Source organism: Sus scrofa, chromosome 12 (genome assembly GCF_054392235.1).
Source record: "Sus scrofa isolate SSC_HxYL_T2T_F1_AM1 chromosome 12, Sscrofa_HxYL_maternal_Yorkshire_Landrace_v2.0, whole genome shotgun sequence".
NCBI lineage: Eukaryota > Metazoa > Chordata > Mammalia > Artiodactyla > Suidae > Sus > Sus scrofa.
In genome coordinates, this window is record NC_139394.1 from 39,300,013 (window position 1) to 39,321,521 (window position 21,509).

Here is a 21,509-nt window from a genome sequence, read left to right on the forward strand (position 1 = left end):
TCTTTTCTTTCTTTCTTTCTTTTTTTTTTTTTTTTTTTTTTTTTGGGTCTTTTTGTCTTTTTGCCTTTTCAAGGGATGCTCCCTGGGCATATGGAGGTTCCCAGGCCAGGGGCTGAATTGGAACTACAGCTGCCAGCCTACACCACAGCCACAGCAACGCTGGACCCGAGCCTCATAGGCGACCTACACCACAGCTCAAGGCAATGACAGATCCTATTAACCCACTGAGAAAGGCCAGGGATCGAACCTGCGTCCTCATGGGTACTAGCAGGATTTGTTTCCGCTGCACCACGCTGGGAACTCTAGGGTGCATCTACCTTTTTCAAGGAGAGTTTTGTCTGCATATATGCCCAAGCATGAGACTGCTGGGTCATATGGTAGTTCTACATGTAGTTTTCTGAGGTCCCACCATACTGTTTTCCATAGTGGTTGTACCAATTCACATTCCCACCAACAGTATAGGAGGATACCCTTTTTTCCACACTCTTTGTTATCTGCTGACTCACTTGTTGTTTTGTTTTGTTTTGTTTTGTTTTTTGTCTTTTTGCTTTTTTTCTAGGGCCAATCCCGCGGCATATGGAGGTTCCCAGGCTAGGGGTCCAATTGGAGCTGTAGCCACCGGCCTATATACCAGAGCCACAGCAACTCGGGATCCGAGCCATATTAGCAACGCCGGATCCTTACTTAACCCTTTCAGCAAGGGCAGGGATCGAATCGCAAACTCATGGTTCCCAGTCGGATTCATTAACCACTGCGCCACGACGGGAACTCCTCTGCTGACTCACTTGTTAATTTTTAATGGCCATTCTGACAGGTGTGAAGTGGTACCTCCTTAGTTTTGATTTGCATTTCTCTAATAATTAGTGCTGTTGAGGATTTTTTTCATATGCCTGTTGGGCATCTGTAGATCTTCTTTGGAGCAATGCCCATTTAGGTCTTTTGCCCATTTTTCAATTGGGTTGTTGGTTTTTTTGCTGTGGGGTTGTGTACGCTGTTTGTATATTTTAAAGATTAAGCCCTTGTCAGTTGCATTGTTTGAAACTATGTCCTCCCATTCTACAGGTTGCCTTTTTTTTTTTTTTTTGGTTTCCTTTGCTGTGCAAAATCTTATCAATTTGATTAGGTCCCATTGGTTTATTTTTGCTTTACTTCTGTTGCCTTGGGAGACCTAAGAAAACATGTGCACGGTTGATGTAGAGAATGTTTTGCCTATGTTCTCTTCTAGGAGTTTGATGGTGTCCTGTCTTATGTTTACGTCTTTAAGCCATTTTGAGTTTATTTTTGTGCGTGGTCTGAGGGTGTGTTCCAGTTTCACTGATCAACATTCAGACGTATATGTATATTAACAATGAAATCTTAGAAAATACAATCTCTTATAAATCGTACCCCAAAAAACGAAATACTTAGGAATAAACCTGATCAAGGAGGGGAAAGACTTAAATGCTGAGAACTATAAAACATTAATCAAGGAAATTAAAGAGGATTCAAAGAAACGGAAAGATATTCCATGGAGTTCCTGTCATGGCGCTGCAGAAACGAATCTGACTAGGAACCACGAGGTTGCGGGTGCGATCACTGGGCTTGCTCAGTGGTTAAGGATCTGGCGTTGCCATGAGCTGTGGTGTAGGTCGCAGACGGGACTTAGATCCTGGGATGCTTTGGCTGAGGCGTAGGCTGACCCCTAGCCTGGGAATCTCCACATGCTATGGGTGCAGCACTAAAAAGCAAAAAAAAAAAGATATTCCATGCTCCTGGGTTAGAAAAATTAATCTCGTAAAAACGGCCAATCTACAGATTCAATGCAATCCCCATTAAATTACCCATGACATTTTTCACAGAACTACAACAAACAATCCAAAAATTTATACGGAACCATAAAGACCAGGAATTGCCAAAGCAATTCTGAGGAACAAAAACCAAGCAGGAACTCTGATATTGACTAAAGTAGACTTCAGGCAATATTACAAAGCTACAGTAATCAAGACATTGTGGTACTGGTACCAAAACAGACATACACGGAGAACCCAGAAATGAACCTATGGTCAACTAACCTTCGACAAAGGGGGCAAATGGGGGAAAAGATAGTCTGTTCAGCAAGTGGTGCTGGGAAAACTGGACAGCCGCATGTAAGTCAATAAAACTGGAATATTAAATAAAACTGAAAACAAAAAGAAACAACCCTGGAGTTCCCATCGTGGCGTAGTGGAAACAAATCCGACTAGGAACCATGAGGTTGCGGGTTCAATCCTTGGCCTGGCTCGGTGGGTTACGGACCCAGTGTGCCGTGAGCTATGGTGTAGGCTGCAGATGCGGCTTGCATCTGGCGTTGCTGTGGCTCTGGTGTAGGCTGGCAGCAACAGATCCAGATCTACAGATTCAATGCAATCCCCATTAAATTACCCATGACATTTTTCACAGAACTACAACAATCCAAAAATTTATACGGAACCATAAAGACCAGGAATTGCCAAAGCAATTCTGAGGAACAAAAACCAAGCAGGAACTCTGATACTGACTAAAGTAGTAGGTTCCTAGCCTGGGAACCTCTATATGGCGCGAGTATGACCCTTTAAAAGAGACAAACGACCAAAATAATAACAAAATAAAAAACCTTTTATGCATGTGACCAAAGCTTTGAAATTGGATTGGCAAGGGATGAAGGTTGGGTCCCAGAATTATCCAGGTGGACCTAACATATTTACAGGTTCTGCTATAAAGGAGGAGGATAACTACCAGCAAACTGATAACTTACTGGCTTTTAAAACTGAGAAATGGACCACAGACAAGAAATATATAGACAGACAAAGCAAAATAAGGCCAAAAACAGACCACAAGAAAGAATTGTCCAGAAAAACAAAGGCACTTAAAAGCTCTGCTATTAAACACAGAAAAACCACCCCACCACATTCATCTATCTTTGAACCAGACACACCAGGGGAAAGCGCGAACGCAGTCCCCCACTACCACAAATTATGCAGTCGAGTTTCCCACATTTGGGGAAATCGCAGGGGTCAGCACATCCGGAGTGCAATGGATAAGCCTCGCCCTGGGAAAACCACCTTCGTGATCATGGTATCTCCCCTGCCAGGTAAGTATGAGTTGCCGGCCTCGCCTGCCTCCTCACCCTCCGACCCCAGACACTTCGCACAGACGGTCACTCCAGTCACGGACCCGCTACACCACCGCCTGCACCCAAACGACGCCTCAAAACTAAAAAAGCCTGGCGAAAACACGCTGGACGCTGGAACTCCTGCCAAAAGTAAGCACAGTATGCAGAAAGGGAACAGGACCAGCAGCCACTGCGCTCATCTACATACTCCAAGCATCGCCTAGTGACATCACTCGGCAGCGCCCGACGTCTCTATCCCCGGCCTTGCTTGATGTGGTAGCTGACTACCAACACGACCCACCAACATGTCCCCGCCCCAATTCCTGGAATTTACCTCCCTGTATGGCAGACAGATTTTACAAATGTGATTAAGATTTTGCGACTGGGTGGGCAAGGGGTGGGGGCATCCTGAACTACCCAAGTGCGTTTAATGTAATCACAGGTCCCTTATAAGGAAGAAGCAGATATTACAAATTATGTTTTGCTTTAACGGCTGCATGCGCAGTTCACCATAGTTCCCGGGCTACGGGTCAAATCCATCAGCTGCAGCACCCCAGCCTGCACTACAGCCAATCGGGATCGAAGATGCGATTACTACCTACACCACAGGTCTGGACACAGAAGGATCTCCTACCCAACTAACGAGACAGGGGAAAGATAATGCAATCCGTAACCTGATGCGCCACAGGAGAAATCATCAAATCCGTTAGCAAGGACTCCTCCCACAACCTCAAAACATAAAAAAAAAAGACTTCTCATTCTAACGCATTTATTACACTCACACACAAAAAGCTACTGGAGAAAAAAAAAAAAAAGCAAACGAAGACTTTTTTTTGTACCAGCAACACCAGGGGAAAGCGCGAACGCAGTCCCCCACTACCACAAATTATGCAGTCGAGTTTCCCACATTTGGGGAAATCGCAGGGGTCAGCACATCCGGAGTGCAATGGATAAGCCTCGCCCTGGGAAAACCACCTTCGTGATCATGGTATCTCCCCTGCCAGGTAAGTATGAGTTGCCGGCCTCGCCTAGCCTCCTCACCCTCACCCTCAGCACACTATATACGTATGGTCAATTATATTCCGAGTTCTTTAAGCATACGGTTCGAAACTGCAGGATTATTCATAGGACACTGACCAGGATACATCGTTTCGGACATTTTGGGAAAGTTCTGTCCCGAAAAGAATGAGCTCGAACTGGCATGCGTTGCACTCCTCATCTACATATCCCCACCTCTTGTCTCTCGTCACAGCTTTTAGAGAAGAGGTAAATTTGCTCTAGCTATGCCTGATGAATACCCAAAAGACAATCTATGGCAGGTGTAGCTAGGAAGATTTTTAAATTCCCTGACTTTGCCGGCACGCACAAAAATTCCAGCGTACATTTGTTACCACGAGTCCTGCAGGGCAGGGCAGCTGAAGGCAGCAGTAGCACGAGGCCCTAGGGGACATGGGTTTAAGTCACTGCTCCACTCTGAGTCTAGGTCATACTGGCAAGTCTCTCCCAGTCTCCCAAAAGAGTAAAGTGGGAAGAATACTGCCTGCACAAAGTTCCTGTGAGAGCTAACAGGAGACTGCATGTAAAATGCAGCCTTTAGCCCCTCCATCCTACCCAGGCCACTCTGCTCCTGGACAGATGGCCCGTGTAGTTAGGGACCCAAATCCAACTTCAACAAGATTCACGTCTCTGCAGTTCCAGAAGCAAAAGGAAGCAGCATCTGGCTTGGATTTAGTAACAAACTGAGGGCTCCTCTCTTCTTTCTGTCTAAAATGGAAAATAGGCGACACATTGTATCTTCCTTCCTGCCCTTGCTGCCTAGGCACTCTGGGCAAAACAACTTTTGCAGCAACTAAAGTCAAGTGCTTGGTGGTGTGCGGAAAGCAAAACTCTACCTCTACTCTGCTAGGGTCTCTAGGCTGGCCTAAAAATTAAATTGGCATAGGCAGTTTAACAAGATAAAAGCATATACATTTTAGAGTTCCCTTCGTGGCTCAGCGGTTATTGAACTGGGCTAGGATCCATGAGAACATGGGTTCAATCCCTGGCCTCGCTCAGTGGGTTAAGGATCCAACGTTGCCGTGAGCTGTGGTGTAGGTTGCAGATGCAGCTCAGATCTGGTGTTGCTGTGGCTCTGGCACAGGCTGGCAGCTACAGCTCCGACTGCACCCCTAGCCTGGGAACTTCCATATGCCGTGAGTGCTACCGTAAAAAGATTGAAAAAAGAAAAAAAAAACCATACACATTTTCTTTTAATAGCAATATATCTGACACAGGAGTCTTTCTAAGGAAATGAAGACCTAAAGAAGTGGAAAATTAGATGTTTTTATATTAGGTTGAACAAAGAAATACAATTGTGGAAAAGTAACATACAGAGAGGCCAAAGAAAGTAATTATTTTAGCAAGACCTGTTTGTACAGAAATCTCTTGGCTTTGTCTCCTCTTCTCTGGCAATGTTTCTTTCCCCTGGGTTAGAGAAACATCTTTCATTTGGGAGATTTATCTCCTGCTTTCAGAAAGACAAAGGGAGGTGAGACTACTTATTTCCTTGTGGTTTTTCAAGTGCTTTTAGCTCAAAATAATCCTTACACCACAGCCAAAAACAAAAACAAAAACAAAAAAACCAGGGAAAAAATAGTATGAAATAGTATGTATACCATAACTGCAATTTTGTGAAAATGTATATACTTAAGGAAAATTACTGGAAGGAAATGCACCAAAATGGTCAGTGTTACTGGTTGTGAGGTACAGGTTACAGACTTTCGGTATTTTTAGACTTTTTTTTTTTTTTTTGCTTTTTTGCTTTTTAGGGCTGTACCTGTGGCATATGGCTACCCCACAGCTGCCGGCCTATGCCACAGCCACAGCAGTGCTGGATCCCATCCACATCTGGGACCTACATCACAGGTCAGGGCGATGCCAGATCCTTAACCCACTGAGCGAGGCCAGGGATCCAACCCGAATCCTCATGGACACTAGGTGGATTCGTTAACCACTGAGCCACGACGGGAACTCCCATAGGCAGATTCTTAACCTGTTGAGCCACAACGGGAAGTAACTCCCTAGACTTTTTTCTTCATAATGTAAAATCCAAATCCTAGTGAAACAACCACAAAAAGTAATTTGGCACAGTCTGTAGTTTTGAAAATAGGCTTTAGCATCAGATAGACTTAGGTTTGAGTTGTGATTTTACCATACTTTAGTTATTTGTGCTTGAATTTACCCTCTAGGAACAATGACAATTATAGTAATAATTACATACATACATGTATGTAGTAATTATGTACATACACAGAATAAAACAACTCAGTGACCAACTAACTCGAAGGCCCCACATGAGCAGAGGTTGAGAGGCAGAGCCCTCCCCCAGCACATACCTGGGGAAGGGCAGCACTGGCACACCTACCAATCTCTTACCATGGCCCCTGCCAACTAAGATGTTCTGTCCCCACAGGCATGCCCCTCAGTCTGTGGGTCTCACCTCAACTCTGAACTTCCACCCATTTCTTAGCCTCAAGGGAGTCAAGGAAATGTTGAGGTTCGGAAATATAAAGGGGGTGGCAGTATTTTTTTTTTTTTTTTTTTTTTTTGGCTTTTTAGGGCCGCACCCACGGCATAGTCCCAGGCCTGGAGTCTAATCAGAGCTGTAGCTGACAGCTTATACCACAGCTCACAGCAATGCCAGATCCTTAACCCACTGATAGAGGCCAGGGATCAAACCTGCTTCCTCATGGATGCTAATCAGATTCGTTTCCACTGAGCCATGACAGGAACTCTGGTCAGTAATATTTAAAAGCCAACTTTTGGAGTTCCCGTCGTGGCACAGTGGTTAGCGAATACGACTAGGAACCATGAGGTTGCGCCCTTGGTTGGGGATCCGGCGTTTCCGGGAGCTGTGGTGTAGGTTGCAGACTCGGCTCGGATCCCGCTTTGCTGTGGCTGTGGTGTAGGCACAGCTCTGATTCGACCCCTAGCCTGGGAACCTTCATATGCTGTGGGAGTGGCCCTAGAAAAGGCAAAAAATAAAATAAAATAAGCCAACTTTTGTTATAAAAGTTTATAGAGCAAGTACGACTGTCAAGAGATCCACAGCACTGGCACAACTGAATCTAAATGCCTACTATCAAGAACTCTAGGGAGTTCCCGTCGTGGCGCAGTGGTTAACGAATCCGACTAGGAACCATGAGGTTGCGGGTTCGGTCCCTGCCCTTGCTCAGTGGGTTAAGGATCCGGCGTTGCCGTGAGCTGTGGTGTAGGTTGCAGACGCGGCTCGGATTCCACATTGCTGTGGCTCTGGTGTAGGCTGGCAGCTACAGCTCCGATTGGACCCCTAGCCTGGGAACCTCCATATGCCCCAGGAGCGGCCCAAAGAAATAGGAAAAAAAAAAAAAAAAAAAAGAACTCTATAGACACTCCGCACAGACACGCTGCCTTTCAGTAATCCCAACCTGCTCACTTCTGGCACATACTGGTCCTGGCTCTGCCATTTCCCACCCACAGGGCTCTGCAATATAAACCACGGTCACTCTACTTAGACATTTGCTAGACAACCACTTCCACAAAGTGTTATCCAGCCCACCTCAGTTATAGAATATCATTTCATTATTGAATTACCTTCCTAATTTCATTCCAGGTGGTTTGCTGTTTCCATGGCATCCATGAATGCTGGGCTGGCCACAGCTGAGTCCTCTAGGACTATATGCAAAGACACTTTTTGCTTTGCTGAGGGAACTCTACCTCTGATGACCATACTGCCAACTCCAGTATTTTCAATATTTTCAGAGTATCCTTGAGTTGCTATGAGTCCTTCTAATGATGAAAAAACAAAACAAAACAAAAACCTGTTCTAAAGTTGTTACTCATATGTATGCAGTAACTTACAGCCACTTAAAGTTAAGGGGTGACAACACTGTAAATTAACCATACTTTAATAATAATAAAAAAAAAACTTAAGGTTCGGGCAACTAGTCTCAGCACTGGAGATACTGAATGTAATCAGTCAGCCTGCAATAAATGAGATCACAATCTGGAGGAGAAACAGACCTGCCAGAATTCTAGTAAAAGAGTAATGACCACTATTAAAGGGTTAAGGACCACATTATGACTTTGAAGGATCCTACATACTTTTACCTTTGCAGACACTTCCTACGTGAAAAATATATGAAAAAATGACATTATTATATACAACATTTTTTTTCCATCTAAAAATTCCCGTCATGGCACAGCGCAAACGAATCTGACCAGGAACTATGAGGTTGCAGGTTCGATCCCTGGCCTCGCTCAGCGGGTTAAGGATCCGGTGTTGCCATGTGAGCTGTGGTGTAGGTCACAGACAAGGTTCGGATCTGATGCTGCTTGTGGCTGTGGTGCAGGCTGGCAGTGGTAGCCCTTATTGGACCCCAGCCTGGGAACCTCCATATGCCGTGGGTGCGGCCCTAAAAAGCAAAATAAATAAATGCATAAAAAGTAAATAAAATAAAAATTCATTTTTTTTCTTCTGATTTGCAATGAAGGACCTTATGAGCACCATGCCTATAGGACCTAGTAATCTTTAAGTCCATCCCAGGTTCAGTGGCAGTTTGGACGGAAATGAGCAAGACAGGTTTATAAGAGAGAAAGTATATGCATTTTCAAGGTTGATGAGGGGAGGCAGGGCATTCACATCACAGAAGTAACACAGCAAGACCCCCTGGAAACTTTTTCAAAATAAGGGAGAAATTTTGTCCAGTAGAATATAATGTGAACGACATTTAATTTTAAAAGTTTTGGTAGCCATATATAAAAGGGTAAAAAGCAGTAGCTGAAGATAGGTGTGGGGTTTTTGTTTGTTTTTGGCTTTTTAGGGCTGCACCTATGGCACATGGAGGTTCCCAGGCTAAGGGTCAAATTAGAGCTGTAGCCGCTGGCCTACGCCACAGCCACAGCAACGTCAGACGCTAGCCACGTCTGTGACCTACACCACAGCTCAAGGCAACGCCAGATCCTTAACCCGCTGAGCGAGGCCAGGGATCTAACTTGCAACCTCATGCTTTCTAGTCGGATTCGTTTCTGCTGCACCACGATGGGAACTCGACCCAGTCCTTGACTGTTGTATTTCTCAGCTCTTTCCCTGAAAAACTGATCTCACCTACTTTTATTTATTTTTTTTTTTTATTTTTTGTCTTTTGTCTTTTTGTTGTTGTTGTTGCTATTTCTTGGGCCGCTCCCGTGGCATATGGAGGTTCCCAGGCCAGGGGTTGAATCGGAGCTGTAGCCACAGGCCTACGCCAGGACCACAGCAACGCGGGATCCGAGCCACGTCTGCGACCTACACCACAGCTCACGGCAACGCCGGATCGTTAACCCACTGAGCATGGTCAGGGACCGAACCCGCAACCTCATGGTTCCTAGTCGGATTCGTTAACCACTGCGCTACGATGGGAACTCCTCACCTACTTTTTCTTAAATTTAATATTTTTTTATCTTTTTAGGGTCTCACCTGCAGGAGGTGGAAGTTCCCAGGCTAGGGGTCGAATTGGAGCTGCAGCTGCCGGTCTATGCCATAGCCGCAGCAACACGGAATCTGAGTTGCATCTCTGAGGCAACGCTGGATCCTTAACCCACTGAGCAAGGCCAGGATCGAACCCCAAGTCCTCATGTATCCTAGTCGGGTTCATTACCGCTGAACCACGATGGGAACTACTCCAAGAATATTAATTTTTAACCCTTTCAAAATTATAACACCGTATGACGTTTCCTGGTGGCTCAGCGGAGTGGCCAAAAATAGTTTAAAAAATTAACATTATAATGGAGTTCCCGTTGTGGCGCAGTGGTTAACGAATCCAACTAGGAACCATGAGGTTGCGGGTTCGGTCCCTGACCATGCTCAGTGGGTTAACGATCCGGCGTTGCCGTGAGCTGTGGTGTAGGTCGCAGACGTGGCTCGGATCCCGAGTTGCTGTGGCTCTGGTGTAGGCCGGTGGCTGCAGCTCCGATTGGACCCCTAGCCTGGGAACCTCCATATGCCCCAGGAGTGGCCCAAGAAATAGCAAAAAAAAAAAAAAAAGGCAAAAAAAAAAAAAAAATTAACATTATAAAACGCAGAATTTGAGATGACTTTTTTCCTTTGTACTCTTCAGTTCTCCCAAAGGCTATAAGTTACTTTTTTTTTTTTTTTTTTTTTTCATCTTTTTGCCATTTCTTGGGCCGCTTCCGCGGCATATGGAGGTTCCCAGGCTAGGGGTCCAATCGGAGCTGTAGCCACCGGCCTACGCTAGAGCCACAGCAACGCAAGATCCGAGCCGCGTCTGCAACCTACACCGCCGGATCGTTAACCCACTGAGCAAGGGCAGGGATCGAACCCGCAACCTCATGGTTCCTAGTCGGATTCGTTAACCACTGCGCCACGATGGGAACTCCTATAAGTTACTTTTATTTTATGTCTTTTTAGGGCTGCACCCAAGACATACGAAGGTTCCCGGGCTATGGGCTGAATCAGAGCTATAGCCACTGGTCTATGCCACAGCCATAGCCATGCCAGATCCAAGCCGTGTATGTGAGCCGCATATGTGCCACAGCTCATGGCAATGCCTCATGGCAACGCCAGATCCTTAATCCACTGATTGAGGCCAGGGATTGATCCTTTGCCCTCCTGGATGTTAGACAGATTCCTTTCTGCTGAGCCACAATGGGAACTCCTGAACTTTTCAAACTAGAACTTCTTGGAGTTCCCATCTTGGCACAGGGGAAATGAATCCGACGAGGAACCATGGGGTGGCGGGTTCGATTCCTGGATTTGATCAGTGGGTTAAGGATCCCGTGTTGCTGTGACTGTGGTGTAGGCTGGCAGCTGAAGCTTCGATTTGATCTCTAGCCTGGGAACCTCCATATGCTGCGGGTATGGCCCTAAAAAAGCCAAAAAATAAAAGTAAAACTAGAACTTCTTTGCCAACACATATCTTTTTGCTTCAATTTTTTGATTTCCTATCCCTGGAAGTTTCCATATGCCACATGTGCCGCCCTAAAAAAATATAATAGTAATAGTCTAAAATTGATAGCCTAAACATAAACATTTAAGATATACTTTTAACTTTTTTTTTTTTTTTTTTTTTTTTTTTTTTTTGCTTTTTTAGGGCCACACCTGCAGCATATGGAAGCTCCCAGACTAGGAGTCGAATCGAAGCTACAGCTGCCGGGCTACACCACAGCTCATGGCAATTCTGGATCCCCAACCCACTGAGTGAGGCCAGGGATTGAACCCACATCCTCATGGATCCTAGCTGGGTTTGTTAACCGCTGAGCCACGAAGGGAACTCTGATATACTTTTTAACTTTAAGGAAAAAGTGAGACCAGGCTACACATCCTACGATATTATCACAGTACCTCTTATTGAGCCTTCACTATGTGTGGAGCTGGGGAATCCACCAATGAACAAAAAGACAAAACAAGAAAATCCCTGCCCCCTTGGAGACTATTGTAACAGAGATGGGGAATACAAAAAAACTCAAGAGAAAGAAATGGTAAAAATAGAAAGGCAGATCTTTTCAGTTTGGAAAGACTAGCCACAAAAACATACTGGGTCAACTACTTTTATTTATTTTTATTTATTTATTTATTTATTTATTTATTGTCTTTTTGCCTTTTCTAGGGCCGCTCCCGAAGCATATGGAGGTTCCCAGGCTAGGGGTCTAATCGGAGCTGCAGCTCCCGGTGCACGCCAGAGCCACAGCAACTCGGGATCCGAACTGCGTCTGCAACCTACACCACAGCTCACGGCAACGCCGGATCCTTAACCCACTGAGCAAGGGCAGGGATAGAACCCGCAACCTCATGGTTCCTAGTCAGGTTCATTAACCACTGAGCCACGATGGGAACTCCCCTCAACTACTTTTTAGACACAAATTATTAGGAGAGAGCCTGAATGTAGTCCCCCACTACCCCACTACCGCTGATAAGTAGGCTGGAAGAAATGGTGGAGTAGAATTTGGGAGGTGGCTGTTAAATGGTTTCTTTTTAGGATAATGAAAATGTTCTAAAATTCAGTGTGATGATGGCAAAACTTTGTGGATATACTAAAAACCATTGAATTGTACACTTTAAGTGCGTGGATTGTATATACATGAATTATAACTCAATAAAGCTGTTACAAAAAGAAGGAAGGGGGGAGGAAAGAAGAAAGAAAGGTAGGCAAACCATATCAATCTTTGCATTTTAAGAAGTCAGCAGTCACCACTAGCTAGTGATGAGAACCAGCTGAGCCTTTATCTTTTACCAGCTAAAGGAGAAGGGTCATTTCCCTGTCCCTTGCTTCTTTTGGTCTTCATCCTTCTACTCATATTCTGGTAACTTTGCCCACAAAGTGCCAACTAGTTTTTCTCCACTTCAGCTAAAGAAATTTAATTCAATAAAACATACACCAGCAACTGCATTCCATAAAACTGCACATTGAGAGATAAGAGAGAGCCCTCAGGTCCTACAAGAGTAGATGCCTTTATTCTCAAATTGCGCTACTCCAAGGATCAAACTGCCCACAGGTCCCCTAAGAGCTGACTTATGCAGGGAACTGATGTGTGTGGTAAGAAAGGACTGATTATAAGGAGTAGAGGCTGGTTTCTATTCAAATATGTATATCATAATCTGCCCTTCCCAATGAGTGCTATTCCCTTCCAGCTTTTCAGGCTGTCTTTTGCTCCCAAGATTTTGGAGTTTCTCTACAAGAAGCACTCAAAATATTTAGTCGTCCCGCTTTTAATAGTAACATTTCAGCTTTCTAACTCTTGAGATTGGGCTCAACCAAACTCTGGTTCTTTTCAAAAAAATCGAATCTCCCTTTAAGTGGACTTGGGAACTGTAGGGAGTTCTGCGGGATTTGAATCATGCCTCACTAAAACTAAAACTACTTTAAGTTCCACAGAAGAATCTGAGAAATGCTGCAAGAATAACCACTAAATGAGATAGCCTATACTGAAGATTTTAAAACAGACTTAAGGCAAACGCCAAAAACTACATTTACATCGTAAAGACTCCAACACAGGTATACACGACTAAAACAAAATAAACACAAAGCTTTTTTTATAAGACAAGATTGCCAGGGGAGAGCGCGAACGCAGTCCCCCACTACCACAAATTATGCAGTCGAGTTTCCCACATTTGGGGAAATCGCAGGGGTCAGCACATCCGGAGTGCAATGGATAAGCCTCGCCCTGGGAAAACCACCTTCGTGATCATGGTATCTCCCCTGCCAGGTAAGTATGAGTTGCCGGCCTCGCCTGCCTCCTCACCCTCCGACCCCAGACACTTCGCACAGACGGTCACTCCAGTCACGGACCCGCTACACCACCGCCTGCACCCAAACGACGCCTCAAAACCACAAAAGCCTGGCGAAAACACGCTGGACGCTGGAACTCCTGCCAAAAGTAAGCACAGTATGCAGAAAGGGAACAGGACCAGCAGCCACTGCGCTCATCTACATACTCCAAGCATCGCCTAGTGACATCACTCGGCAGCGCCCGACGACTCTATCCCCGGCCTTGCTTGATGCGGTAGCTGACTAACAACCCACCAACATGTCCGCGCCCCAATCCCTGGAACCTGTGACTGTTACCTCCCTTTGGGGCAAAACGATTTTATGGAGTTCCCTGGTGATCTACTGGTTAGGACTTAGCACCTTCACCAGTGCAGCCTGGGTTCCGTCCCATCCGGAGAGATCCCAGGGGTCAGCACATCTGGGAACTGACATTCCACATCAAGCCACTGCACACCACGGGCAAAGAGTTAAAAAAACATAAAAGTACACTAAATAATTTCTCTTTTGTCTTTTTCAGGGCCACACCCATGGCACATGCAAATTCCCAGGTCTGGGGGCTGAACTGGAGCTGCAGCTGCTGGCCTGCCACGCAGCTACAGCCAAGCCAGGTCCCAGCTGAGACTGACACCACAGCTCACCACTCCACCACCACCAGATCCTTAACCCACTGAGCGGGGCCAGGGATCCAACCCGAGTCCTCAGGGATACTAGCTGGGTTCGGTACTGCTGACCCACAACAGGAACTCCAAAAAGACATTAAAGTAATGCATTTTTACAATTCCTTTTTATATTTCTAAATGATTTTTATTTTTTCCATTGTAGTTGGTTTCCAGTGTGCTGTCCATTTCTGCTGTAAGCAAAGTGACCCACTCTCTCTCTTTCTGTCTCTCTCTCTCTCTCTCTCTCACACACACACACACACACACACACACACACACACACACACACATTCTTTTTCTCACATTACCCTCCACTGTTTTCCATCACAGGTGACCAGATAGAGTTCCGTGTGCTATGCAGCAGGATCTCACTGCTTATCCACTCTAAACGCAATAGTTTGCATCCACTAACCCCAGATTCCCAGTCCATCCCACTCCCTCCTCCTTCCCCTTGGCAACCACAAGAGTGTTCTCCAAGTCCACGAGTTTCTTTTCTGTGGAAAGGTTCATTTGCGCCGTATATTAGGTTCCAGATACAAGTGATATCGTATGGTATTTGCCTTTCTCTTTCTGACTTACTTCGCTTGGCATGAGAGTCTCTAGTTCCATCCACGTGGCTAGAAATGACATTACTTTGGGTGTTTTAGGATGAGAGTCTTCCATTGTGCATATGTACCACATCTTCTTAATCCATTCATCTGTTGATGGACATTTAGGTTGTTTCCATGTCGTGGCTATTGAGAATGCTGCTGCAATGAACATACGGGTGCTTGTATCTCTCTATTTTTTTTTTTTTTTTTTTTTTTTTTGGCTTTTTAGGAATGCACTCTTGGCATATGGAGGTTCCCAGGCCAGGGGCTGAATTGGAACTACAGCTGCCAGCCTACACCACAGCCACAGCAACGCTGGATCCGAGCCTCATAGGCAACCTACACCACAGCTCAAGGCAATGACAGATCCTATTAACCCACTGAGCAAACCCAGGGATTAAACCTGCGTCCTCATGGGTACTAGCCGGATTTCTTTCCGCTGCACCACGCTGGGAACTCCAGGGTGCATCTATCTTTTTCAAGGAAAGTTTCGTCCGCATATATGCCCAAGCATGAGACTGCTGGTATGGTAGTTCTACATGTAGTTTCCTGAGGTCTCACCAAACTGTTTTCCTTAGTGGTTGTACCAATTCACATTCCTACCAACAGTATAGGAGGAAGTCCTTTTCTCCACACCCTTTGTTATCTGCTGACTCACTTGTTAATTTTTGATGGCCATTCTGACAGGTGTGAAATGGTACCTCCACAGTTTTGATTTTCATTTCTCTAATAATTAGTGCTGCTGAGGATTTTTTTCATGTGCCTGTTGGCCATCTGTAGATCTTCTTTTTTTTTTTTTTTTTTGTCTTTTTGCTATTTCTTTGGGCCGCTCCCGCGGCATATGGAGGTTCCCAGGCTAGGGATCGAATTGGAGCTGTAGCCTCCGGCCTACGCCAGAGCCACAGCAACACGGGATCCAAGCCGCGTCTGCGACCTACACCACAGCTCACGGCAACGCCGGATGGTCAACCCACTGAGCAAGCGCAGGGACCGAACCAGCAACCTCATGGTTCCTAGTCGGATTCGTTAACCACTGAGCCACGACGGGAACTCCTGTAGATCTTCTTGGAGCAATGCCTATTCAGGTCTTTTGCCCATTTTTCAATTGGGTTGTTGGTTTTTTTGCTGTGGGGTTGTGTACGCTGTTTGTATATTTTAAAGATTAAGCCCTTGTCAGTTGCATTGTTTGAAACTTTGTCCTCCGTTTCTACAGGTTGCTTTTTTTTTTTTTTTTTTTTTTTGGTTTCCTTGGCTGTGCAAAATCTTGTCAATTTGATCAGGTCCCATTGGTTTATTTTTGCTTTTACTTTTGTTGCCTTGGGAGACCTAAGAAAACATGTGCACGGTTGATGTCAGAGAATGTTTTGCCTATGTTCTCTTCTAGGAGTTTGATGGTGTCCTGTCTTATGTTTATGTCTTTAAGCCATTTTGAGTTTATTTTTGTGCGTGGTCCGAGGGTGTGTTCCAGTTTCACTGATCAACATTCAGACATTACTTGCAGTTCTGTATATTTACAATGAAATATTAGAAAAGGAATACAAAAATATAATACCTCTCATAAAATCGTACCCCAAAAAACGAAATACTTAGGAATAAACCTGATCAAGGAGGGGAAAGACTTAAATGCTGAGAACTATAAATCATTAATCAAGGAAATTAAAGAGGATTCAAAGAAACAGAAAGATATTCCATGGAGTTCCTGTCACGGCGCTGCAGAAACGAATCCGACTAGGAACCACGAGGTTGTGGGTTCGATCCCTGGGCTTGCTCAGTGGGTTAAGGATCTGGCGTTGCCATGAGCTGTGGTGTAGGTCGCAGACGGGACTTAGATCCTGGGATGCTTTGGCTGAGGCGTAGGCTGACCCCTAGCCTGGGAACCTCCACATGCTATGGGTGCAGCACTAAAAAGCAGAAAAAAAAAAAAAAAAGGATATTCATGCTCCTGGGTTGGAAGAATTAATCTCGTAAAAATGGCCATACTGCCCAAAGCAACTTACAAATTCAATGAAATCCTCATTAAATTACCCATGATATTTTGCACAGAACTACAACAAACAATCCAAAAATTTATACGGAACCATAAAGACCAGGAATTGCCAAAGCAATTCTGAGGAACAAAAACCAAACAGGAACTCCGATATTGACTGAAGTTGACTTCAGTAATCAAGACAGTGTGGTACTTATACCAAGTCAGACATACACAGAGAACCCAGAAATGAACCTATGGTCAACTAACCTTCGATTTGGAAAAAGACAGTCTGTTCAGCAAGTGGTGCTGGGAAAACTGGACAGCCGCATGTAAATCAATAAAACTGGAACATTAAATAAAATTCAAAACAAAAACAACTCTGGAGTTCCCGTCATGGCGTAGCAGAAACGATTCAGACTAGGAACCATGAGGTTCTGAGATCAATCCCTGGCCTGGCCTCGCTCAGTGGGTTGAGGATCCAGTGTTGCCGTGAGCTGTGGTGTAGTTCACAGACGTGGCTTGGATCTGGCGTTGCTGTGGCTCTGGCGTAGGCTGGCAGCAACAGCTCCGATTAGACCCCTAGCCTGGGAACCTCTATGGGGCATGAGTGGGGCCCTTTTAAAAAGAAAAGACAAAAATAATAAGATAAAATAAAAAACCTCTTATGGATGTGACAAACTTTGAATTTGGGTGGGCGAGGAATAGGGACTTGGTATCCCAGAATTATCCAGATGGGCCTAACATATTCACAGGGTCCGTATAAGGAGGATGCAGATTATCAGCAAACTGATAACTTGCTGGCTTTGAAAACTGAGAAACAGACCACAGACAAGAAATACAGAGAGGTAACCTCAGTAAAGGGGGGAACCCTAAGGTCAGAAACAGATTCTCCTCTAGAAGAAAGTGAACAAACCACCACACAGAATAAAAAAGGAACTTAAATTTCAACCGTTAATAGCAGCAATAAATAGCCAGAACTTCAAGCGGAAATTTGAAAAGCAAACCTTTATATGAACTACACCGATTTCCGCATTATAAGAAAAAAAAAACATGAGAAAAACCACCACAGTTAACACCTACCATAAAAAGATACAACCAAAAGCAAACTTTAACTACTCTTTGAAACAGTTTCATCAGGGGAAAGCGCGAACGCAGTCCCCCACTACCACAAATTATGCAGTCGAGTTTCCCACATTTGGGGAAATCGCAGGGGTCAGCACATCCGGAGTGCAATGGATAAGCCTCGCCCTGGGAAAACCACCTTCGTGATCATGGTATCTCCCCTGCCAGGTAAGTATGAGTTGCCGGCCTCGCCTGCCTCCTCACCCTCCGACCCCAGACACTTCGCACAGACGGTCACTCCAGTCACGGACCCGCTACACCACCGCCTGCACCCAAACGACGCCTCAAAACCACAAAAGCCTGGCGAAAACACGCTGGACGCTGGAACTCCTGCCAAAAGTAAGCACAGTATGCAGAAAGGGAACAGGACCAGCAGCCACTGCGCTCATCTACATACTCCAAGCATCGCCTAGTGACATCACTCGGCAGCGCCCGACGACTCTATCCCCGGCCTTGCTTGATGCGGTAGCTGACTAACAACCCACCAACATGTCCGCGCCCCAATCCCTGGAACCTGTGACTGTTACCTCCCTTTGGGGCAAAACGATTTTATGGAGTTCCCTGGTGATCTACTGGTTAGGACTTAGCACCTTCACCAGTGCAGCCTGGGTTCCGTCCCATCCGGAGAGATCCCAGGGGTCAGCACATCTGGGAACTGACATTCCACATCAAGCCACTGCACACCACGGGCAAAGAGTTAAAAAAACATAAAAGTACACTAAATAATTTCTCTTTTGTCTTTTTCAGGGCCACACCCATGGCACATGCAAATTCCCAGGTCTGGGGGCTGAACTGGAGCTGCAGCTGCTGGCCTGCCACGCAGCTACAGCCAAGCCAGGTCCCAGCTGAGACTGACACCACAGCTCACCACTCCACCACCACCAGATCCTTAACCCACTGAGCGGGGCCAGGGATCCAACCCGAGTCCTCATGGATACTAGTTGGGTCCGGTACTGCTGACCCACAACAGGAACTCCAAAAAGACATTAAAGTAATGTATTTTTACAATTCCTTTTTATATTTCTAAATGATTTTTATTTTTTCCATTGTAGTTGGTTTCCAGTGTGCTGTCCATTTCTGCTGTAAGCAAAGTGACCCACTCTCTCTCTCTGTCTCACACACACACACACACACACACACAGACTTTATTTTTGTGCGTGGTGTGAGGGTGTGTTCCAGTTTCACTGATCAACATTCAGACATTACTTGCAGTTCTGTATATTTACAATGAAATATTAAAGAAAAGGAATACAAAAATATAATACCTCTCATAAAATCGTACCCAAAAAAACGAAATACTTAGGAATAAATCTGATCAAGGAGGGAAAAGACTTAAATGCTGAGAACTATAAATCATTAATCAAGGAAATTAAAGAGGATTCAAAGAAACAGAAAAATATTCCATGGAGTTCCTGTCACGGCGCTGCAGAAACGAATCTGACTAGGAACCATGAGGTTGGGGGTTGGATCCCTGGGCTTGCTCAGTGGGTTAAGGATCTGGCGTTGCCATGAGCTGTGGTGTAGGTCGCAGACGGGACTTAGATCCTGGGATGCTTTGGCTGAAGCGTAGGCTGACCCCTAGCCTGGGAACCTCCACATGCTATGGGTGCAGCACTAAAAAGCAAAAAAAAAAAAAAAAAAAAAAAAAAGGATATTCATGCTCCTGGGTTGGAAGAATTAATCTCGTAAAAATGGCCAATCTACAGATTCAATGCAATCCCCATTAAATTACCCATGACATTTTTCACAGAACTACAACAAACAATCCAAAAATTTATACGGAACCATAAAGACCAGGAATTGCAAGCAATTCTGAGGAACAAAAACCAAACAGGAACTCTAATATTGACTGAAGTTGACTTCAGGCAATATTACAAAGCTACAGTAATCAAGACAGTGTGGTACTGGTACCAAAACAGACATACACAGAGAACCCAGAAATGAACCTATGGTCAACTAACCTTCGACAAAGGGGGCAAATGGGGGAAAAGATAGTCTGTTCAGCAAGTGGTGCTGGGAAAACTGGACAGCCGCATGTAAATCAATAAAACTGGAATATCTGGAGTTCCCGTCGTGGCGCAGTGGTTAACGAATCCGACTAGGAACCATGAGGTTGCGGGTTCGGTCCCTGCGCTTGCTCTGTGGGTTAAGGATCTGGCGTTGTCGTGAGCTGTGTAGGTCGCAGACGAGGCTCGGATCCCGCGTTGCTGTGGCTCTGGCGTAGGCCAGTGGCTACAGCTCCGATTCAACCCCTAGCCTGGGAACCTCCATATGCCGTGGGAGCGGCCCAAAGAAATAGCAAAAAGACCAAAAAAAAAAAAAAAAAAAAAAAAAAAAATTAAATTAAAAAAAACCCCAAAAAACTGGAATATGAAATAAAACTCAAAAAAAAATAAACAACAAAAAAAAAAACTCTGGAGTTCCCGTCGTGGCGTAGCTGAAATGAACCCGACTAGGAACCATGAGGTTTCGGGTTCAATCCTTGGCCTGGCTCAGTGGGTTAAGGATCCAGTGTTGCTGTGAGCTATGGTGTAGGCTGGCAGCAACAGATTCAATTATACCCCTAGCCTGGGAACCTCTATATGGCGTGAGTGTGGCCCCTTAAAAAAGACAAACGACCAAAATAATAACAAAATAAAAAACCTTTTATGCATGTGACCAAAGCTTTGAGATTGGGCGGGCAAGAGATGGGGGTTGGGTAGCCCAGAATTATCCAGATGGGCCTACCATATTTACAGGGTCCGCTATAAGGAGGAGGCTGACTACCAGCAAACTGATAACTTGCTGGCTTTGAAAACAGAAATGTACCACAGACAGGAAATATATAGACAACCTCTTACAAGGGGACTAAGGGCAGAAGCAGATTCTCCTCCAGAAGAAAGTGAACAAACCACAAGAAACCATTATCTGGAATAAAAAAGTTACTTAGTTTTTTCTTTTCTAGGGTTGCTTCCCGAGGCATATGGAGGTTCCCAGGCTAGGGGTCTAATCGGAGCTGTAGGCCCCGGCCTACGCCAGAGTCACAGCAATGTGGGATCTGAGCCACGTCTGCGACCTACACCACAACTCAGGGCAATGCTGGATCCTTAACCCACTGAGCAAGGACAGGGATCGAACCTGCAACTTCACAGTTCCTAGTCAGATTCATTAACCACTGTGCCACAATGGGAACTCGAAAAGTTACTTAGTATTTTCTAGAGCATGTGGTTATTCATTAACAGCAGCAATTAAAAATCAGTACCTTAGGAGAGTATCCAGTTTCTAAAAAGCTAGCTCTATTACAGTTTATAAGAAAAGAAACTGCAAAATATAAAGAAAAAATGAACTACGTAAGAGTACAGACAGAAGTTCTTTCTTTGAACCAACCAGTCCAGGGGAAAGCGCGAACGCAGTCCCCCACTACCACAAATTATGCAGTCGAGTTTCCCACATTTGGGGAAATCGCAGGGGTCAGCACATCCGGAGTGCAATGGATAAGCCTCGCCCTGGGAAAACCACCTTCGTGATCATGGTATCTCCCCTGCCAGGTAAGTATGAATTGCTACTGCTCCCTGGCACCTCACCTACAGGCTCAAATCACTTTAAAGATAGGATGACTTTCGCGAAGCATCTTACAGACCCCCTACTTCTGTAAAAAAGTCTCTAATCTATCATTACCATGCATCAATATTTTATACACCTAGGTATTGCCAAAATATTAGGAAATAGTGGCATAATATAAGCATGACCAGCAGTCACTGCGCTCATCTACATGTTCCACACCCCTTTTGCTGATCT

General features: G+C 45.1%; 1 protein-coding gene and 5 non-coding genes across 25 annotated transcripts in view; all 6 read right to left on the reverse strand.

Moving 5' to 3' along the window:
- TEX14 (testis expressed 14, intercellular bridge forming factor) overlaps nucleotides 1-21,509 on the reverse strand; it is a 161,088-nt gene that overhangs the window by 120,197 nt on the left and 19,382 nt on the right. For 6 of the 20 annotated variants that reach the window (XM_084984927.1, XM_084984924.1, XM_084984917.1 and 3 more), the window contains exon 2: nucleotides 7,721-7,915. The exons of the other annotated variants lie outside the window; for them this stretch is intronic. In XM_084984927.1, the coding sequence (XP_084841053.1) occupies nucleotides 7,721-7,734 (14 nt within the window). In that variant the 5' untranslated portion in view covers nucleotides 7,735-7,915. The remainder of the gene's footprint in view (nucleotides 1-7,720; nucleotides 7,916-21,509) is intronic. 20 annotated transcript variants of the gene reach the window in all.
- On the reverse strand, nucleotides 2,933-3,096 carry LOC146398194 (U1 spliceosomal RNA). Its single transcript, XR_014822102.1, has one exon. It is a non-coding gene; the product is annotated as a U1 spliceosomal RNA (small nuclear RNA).
- LOC146398195 (U1 spliceosomal RNA) lies at nucleotides 3,958-4,121 on the reverse strand. The gene has a single exon (XR_014822112.1). It is a non-coding gene; the product is annotated as a U1 spliceosomal RNA (small nuclear RNA).
- LOC146398196 (U1 spliceosomal RNA) lies at nucleotides 13,175-13,338 on the reverse strand. Its single transcript, XR_014822154.1, has one exon. It is a non-coding gene; the product is annotated as a U1 spliceosomal RNA (small nuclear RNA).
- Nucleotides 17,745-17,908, reverse strand: LOC146398197 (U1 spliceosomal RNA). The gene has a single exon (XR_014822118.1). It is a non-coding gene; the product is annotated as a U1 spliceosomal RNA (small nuclear RNA).
- LOC146398198 (U1 spliceosomal RNA) lies at nucleotides 21,104-21,267 on the reverse strand. The gene has a single exon (XR_014822124.1). It is a non-coding gene; the product is annotated as a U1 spliceosomal RNA (small nuclear RNA).